The sequence below is a fragment of the Harmonia axyridis genome, chromosome 2 (assembly GCF_914767665.1).
Source record: "Harmonia axyridis chromosome 2, icHarAxyr1.1, whole genome shotgun sequence".
Classification (NCBI taxonomy): domain Eukaryota; kingdom Metazoa; phylum Arthropoda; class Insecta; order Coleoptera; family Coccinellidae; genus Harmonia; species Harmonia axyridis.
The window spans coordinates 23,732,633-23,739,369 of record NC_059502.1 but is presented as its reverse complement, the minus strand read 5'-3'; the positions used below and the strand labels follow the sequence as shown (position 1 = coordinate 23,739,369).

At 32.3% G+C, this 6,737-nt stretch overlaps 1 protein-coding gene across 1 annotated transcript; it reads right to left on the bottom strand.

Annotated features, from left to right (window-relative positions):
* Positions 1–997: 997 nt before the first annotated feature.
* Positions 998–6,703, bottom strand: LOC123672599 (regulator of chromosome condensation). The gene is made up of 7 exons (XM_045606765.1): positions 6,442–6,703; positions 6,099–6,304; positions 5,135–5,317; positions 4,236–4,467; positions 4,032–4,181; positions 3,476–3,748; positions 998–1,696 (listed from the first exon to the last, which is right to left on the bottom strand). Exons 1-7 carry the CDS (start codon positions 6,503–6,505, stop codon positions 1,506–1,508), a joined length of 1,299 nt encoding a protein of 432 aa, XP_045462721.1. The 5' UTR covers positions 6,506–6,703; the 3' UTR covers positions 998–1,505.
* Between the last annotated feature and the right edge of the window lie 34 nt (positions 6,704–6,737).

Genomic DNA, 6,737 nt, shown 5'->3' with positions numbered 1-6,737 from the left:
TCAGGGACACAATTTCATTTTTATAAAATAATTCTGAAAGCTTGTTATTGAAATCGATAAATATTGTATATATTATCAGGTGATATAAACGTGGGATGAAAGTAATATAAGTAAATTCGTTTAATAGCTATTATAGATTATTTCCAGAAGTATTTATGTTGTAGAATAAACTGAAATATACTATTTATTAACTTTGTTATTTTTCATTTGAAGTGGATCATAAGTTATTGAAGGGTACCAAACATTCATTATGGGTTTGTGAAAGGTTCTTCTAGACCGATTTGATGAAATTCAGTGAGGGTATTAAAGGTTCCATAGAGATTTCAGACTTTCTGGGGAGCTTAAATAAATGTTTCTCAACAGATCATAGTGTAGCAAGACCGTACTATGGTACTGTAATGTGGAAGGCTGACTTATGAGCGAAGTACAAGGACGCATAGTCTCACACCCCTTTGATGAGTTTTTTTTCTGTATAACATTTTTTATTTGAGTAATTAATCATAATTATTAAGTAAAACATTCCAAAAAATCCTAAACTAATATACCTCATAGACAATATGTCATCAGTGTTCGTTTTCTTGAGTTCGGAGCTGCCTGGATTTTTTTGATTAGTTAATTCAATAAATAGTGTCCCCATTGTATATAGATATATTCATAGTAGAACAATGTACATTTTTGCAATAAACCGTTTTTTCAATTGAAATTTAACACCCTGTTAATCAGAAACAAGCTGTTTTGAGTTTCGCGAATACTGTTATCTAAATACAATGGTTCTAATAATAAGGGATAACTTATTTGTCTGTGCATAACTCGTGAAACTCAAAATTGGCACCATGATTTTAATTACACTATAAAACCATTCAGAGGGGGAAAACTTAGATGAAGGTAATCATAAAATGATAATTAATCATGTTGAAATCCAATTTGAATACCTTATTCTTTTGAATAAGTTGAATTTAATTTTTTTAGGAGTTGAAATGAAATAATTACCGAAACATCAAATTCAATTCTTTATTTTTTCTTCTTGAAAAATACAATCAATTATGGCAGTACGAAATAACAAAATGAAGTTACAATTGCCGTAAAACTAATTATTTAGTTACTGTACTAACAGAAACTCAGCTCAAAAACAACACAACTCAAAGAACAATCACGAAGAAATTGAACACTGTCAACATTTTCTTTAAATAGAACTTTGTCATACTCTGTTCAAGATCAACTTGAACATTAACAATTCCATGAAGTTTATACAAAAACGTCTTCATAGCAGTAGCAAAAACATCAATAATAGTTCCTTTAATTAGTATTTTCAAATTATTTACAGGATTACAAACAGCATAACAAAAATTACTAGGAAAAATAATAATTGCCTATTTAGGTATTGACTTAAATTAAAAGAACCACCACACAATTGGAACCCTCTTCTTATTTTGAAAATTGTTCCTACAATTTGCCTTTCAAAAATAAATTTATGGTCATATGAATTTTCTAGTAACAATTCTGTTTTACTTGTTTCCATTTTGATTGTTATTGGTTGTGAAAGCCAATACTACAGTATGTTGTCCACCACTTGAAACTTTCATAACGGAGCGTTGTTCTAACTGTTTTCCTTTAACAAGGGTTGGCTCTAGACAGTCTTCATCACTGCCTGTTCCTAATTGACCAGATGTTCCCATACCCCAACAGTACAATTCTCCTGGAAAAGCGAAATTTAAAGTTATTTTCTCTAATTCTGTGGTTATTCCGTTCATTCTTCCACATCTTGTAGAACAAAATCGTGCGAGAATATATCAGAAACGCACAGTTTTCATGGTTATATTTTATTATTCTATGTTGGTACTCCGAACTTTCCGCCACGGCTTTATCTGTCAATTCATCAATTTGCCTTAAAGAAATCAGTTCTGCCAACCAACATTTTTCAATGCAAAAATCACTAAAATATATACATGACCATGGAAATATTTCATTAATTTCAATGAAAATGCAATGAATTAGAGAAAATAATGTATAATACTCGTACAGAAGGCTCATTCTACCACTCGTTCATTCCAAAACTCGCCACTTCGTGGCTCGTTTTTGAATTTTGAACTCGTGGAAGAATATCAATGCCTTCTGCACTTGTATTATAAATAACTATTATTGTTGCCAATTTTCAATATAAGATATTTTTTCAATTATTATTCAAGGAAAATCGGCAACTTTGATATTTAAACTGAGAATCAGGTAAATTGGCTATGATTTTAGATTTTCTGTTGTTTTTCATGATAGAGCATTCATCGCATCAACTATGTACTTGAATATATATATATTGCATATAGTCAATAGGATTTTCCTTTATTTGGACGTGTCAGGTCTAAATGATGATGTTTATTTCATATAATAGTTATTTATGCAACAAGTGCAATAAACAATTTTTGCACGAGTTGCATACAACATTTTTTCTATGTTCATGCAAAAAGCAAAAAATGATTTATTGAGGTGCGGCACTAGGTGTAGGAAAATGAAAAGCGCAACTTTAATACTTTATTATTAATATCGATTTGTATTGAAACAGGAACTAATACGTTACGAACAATTTAACTCAAACTTTATTTTTACCCTCAATGTTGAAAGTGAATGAACAATTGGTGCAATTTTCAATTTGAATATTTCGTAGTGAAGTACTTTTTAAATCTACTTCTTGATTTGTTACTGCTTTAAACATACTAGTACTTGGTAACTGTACATCGTTATTTCCTTCAGGCTGAAATATTTGTTTGTCATGATGACAGCACGTTGAAGTAGAATGACAGATGAGTGCAATAAAAACTTTATTGCACTAGTGCAATAAAGAACTTCTTTTTCCACTAAATATAGTTCAATAAAGTTTTGCTTTTTGCATGAATGCAGAAAAAAATAATTAAAATTGAAGGCCCAATTTTAATACATTTTTTCTGTACCGGTTGTATTAGCAGCAACATAAACGATTATCCGTTACCCTGTCTTCTGGCATCTTACCCACATATGTTTTTTCCCCCCTCCAATTTCATTGATTTATTTGGTAACATTCTGAAAATTTCCCCGATTTGTTCGCATTAAAAATGTGTTCATTCTTGTACCCTTTCCTTAAATTAGGATATACAGTAGACAACCAATTTTCACCTAGCCCTGCAGGTACTCTTGCATCTTGCACCAATTCAGAGCCAATTCTCAGTACGTCGTTATATGCGATGTTGCTATATGCAATATGTCTTCAATGGCTTTTACAAAGAATTGAGTCAGGGATGCGAATTGTCGTCGCTATAACTGATAAGTCATTAGATCCGATGTTGTTATAAGCAATATTCAAATTTGAGGTTAAATCCTTCATCTGGAATATATTGAACATCGATATTTGTGACATCTAACATCCATCAATAACAAAACATCACCATCAATGAACTTTGCTCAGTAGTATCCTGAGCTTCAATATTTTGTATTATGTGAGAGTACTAACCTTTTTCTGTTACCGCAAACGAGGTGCAGGAACCAGCCGAAATAGTAGTTACTTTATAGTCTTTCAATTTTGGAATTGCAATTAATTCTGTTGCATCCTTCGCATCTTCTCCTAATCCCAACCTTCCATATTCATGCCTTCCAATAGCAAAAGTTTTACCACTTTTATTCAGTGCTAATGTGTGATGTACACCTCCACTTATTTCCACTAAATTTTGGTTAGAAAATATTTTGCTATGTGCTGGAACATATTGCTGTCCACTGTGACTTAATCCTAAAATAATATATTTTCAATCAGTTCATGATTAATCCAAAACGGAGAGTTAAAGAGGCCACCTATTACAAACTGAACCATCTTTCAATATGATAACTGATATCTTAATGGTATTCAGAAGATAGATCAAACTATCATCCAATTTAAAATCTGTATGCACAGGATCAATTACGCTTGCACAGGCCCGTTTGTACAAATGGAAGAACATGTTAACCAGCTTATTAATATAAAGCAATCTACTCAATAAATTGATAATAACTAAATATATTTAGATGGAACCTACCTAGTTGCCCATAATTATTGAGCCCAAATACGTATATGCTATCTGATCCTGCAACTTTCACATAAGTACCACAAGATCCACACCAAATGTTATCAAAATGGAGTCTCAAAGAAGGTTTAACGTTTATTAAAGCCGGTATAAGAAGTTTTTCTGAAAATCAAAAGTGATGATATTCACAACAAAAATGTATTTTCCTTGATTTACCTCTTTGTGCTTTACTCATACCACCTCTACCATCACGTCCACTATGTCTTTCAGTTGTTCTACCAAGTTGACCTTGCTCTCCATTTCCACAAGTATAAACTTGGCCAAAACGAGTCAAGAGTACGAGGTGATTTTCACCAGATGCTACTTTCACTATGGGAACATTTTTTATAATCTCATAAGGTAGTCTTTCATTACCTGACATTGTCAGACCCATGTTGCCATGAGTATCCTAGAAGAAATAAGAATTTATTATAAGAGAAAGTAAAAATTTAAGAGGGGATTTCAGCGATCAATTAAAAATTCGCCCTCTTTATTTTACCCTATAGATCATTGATTTATATGATGTGTTCATTATTATTCATTCTGAAGAGTTCGTTTTTGTGGAAAGTCTGTATTTATTAATATTTAGGAATGGCAAAAAATGATTAGATGAATTTTTATTCAAGAATGAATATATGCATTATACATATAACTTTCCTACAAACATTTATTTTTTTATGAATTTTCATATAAAAATATGATACAAAAGTCTTGTCTTTGTGTTGTTAAACGGTTCTTCTAAAATTAACAATGAAGACGTAAAAACGTATTTCGAATTTTTGCATGTGGTAAAATAGGACAATAAATCAGAGAAACATTTGAGATTGCTTCACTCATCCTGAAAAGTGGTGGGATCTCAAAAACTCCAACGAAATAGGAGTAGTTAAACTTCGGCAGATGACAATGTGACGTCATTTGAGGGTCTCAAAGTCATATACCTATTTCACATGATTACCGATTCAATATATATTAAGTTCAAAATGAGATAATTAAAGTAAATATGAGTCGAGTACGACAGCCCACTATATTAATAATCAATAAAAACAAATAAATTCGAATAAGCATATTATTCTCACCCTGAATGTTCCCCAAGCGAACACTCTACCATCTTCTAACAAGGCAACAGTATGAGAGTCTCCTGCTGAAATCTGAATAACTTTTTCAGGTAACTCGACAGGACCTGGTACATATTCTGAATTTTCTTCATCATCAGTTTTTCTTCCAAGTGCACCTTCATCGTTACATCCAAATGTGAAAATCTGTTTATTGAAATATATAGCATTATTATTTAATAATGATTATGGAACTGATATGAAAAATATTAAACTAATGTACATATACAGGGTGGCCATTTGAAAACGAAACAGACGAGATTACAGACGAAATAAAGTTTTTCGATAGAAATGCTCGGACAGGTCGATTTCTGTTTCGAGGGGGACAACTTAAGATGTAGGTTACGGACGCATAGCGCTTCAACCCTTGCTACTACAACCCTCACCCCCAAATTTTGAATAGGGAAGATGGGGTGAGTGATACCTCATTTGAAAGGTATTTTTATACTGATTTCAGCACAGTAATTGTTTTTTCATTTTATGCATTAGTTCTCGAAATATTCTTAACTAAGTATTTGAAAATGAAGTGGTGTTTTCATGGCACTTGTAGTGTTTTGTGAAAAATCGACATTTTGAGCTTCAAAACAACCATGACTGTGGCTTCCTTCCTAACTAACTAACGCATGAATATTTCGAGAACTAATGCATAAAATGAAAAAACAATTACTGTGCTGAAATCAGTATAAAAATACCTTTAAATTGAGGTATCACTCACCCCATCTTCCCTATTCAAAAATTGGGGGTGGGGGTTGTAGCAGCAAGGGTTGAAGCGCTATGCGTCCGTAACCTACATCTTAAGTTGTCCCCCTCGAAACAGAAATCGACCTGTCCGAGCATTTCTATCGAAAAACTTTATTTTGTCTGTAATCTCGTCTGTTTCGTTTTCAAATGGCCACCTGTATATTAATTATATATAGATTACACTTACTTTGCCGTCCTTAGTCAAACATACAGTGTGCATTCCACCAGCACAAATATCTATAACTTCATTGTTACTTTCCAATTGGAGCAAAGCCAATCTACTCTTTTCCATCACCTCATCTCCAAGACCTAATTGGCCTACGTCATTCTGACCAGTTACTAAAACACTTCCTTGCTTCGTAGATGGTGTGAATATATCATTACTAAGAGTGACTGAAAAAAATATCAACATCAACTATTGCAGATAACCTAAATTTTCAAAAATCGTTTAGCTGTATTGGATTTCATCAGGCTCATTACGAAGCTTATATAGAACAAAACTTGCTATTATGTACATAAAAAAAGCTTACACTTAGTCCGTTTCGCTGTTTTTTTGTCATCTGTTGTGCTTTGCAATTTCCTTTTAGGGGGCATTTCGAATGTTCAATATTCGAGGGTTCTTCAGGAATAGAATATATAAATAAAATGTAGTTCAATGAAATTCTATATACATATGCTTTCTAACTTATTAGGATACCTGGGAACGAAGCACGGCGGGAAATAACGGCAAGATTATATAGGTTAACTCTTTAAGTTTGAAAAAGTAGTTCTAAAGTTCCGTCACCATAACTATAATCATAGAATATCAATAATTTAGATATGGGTT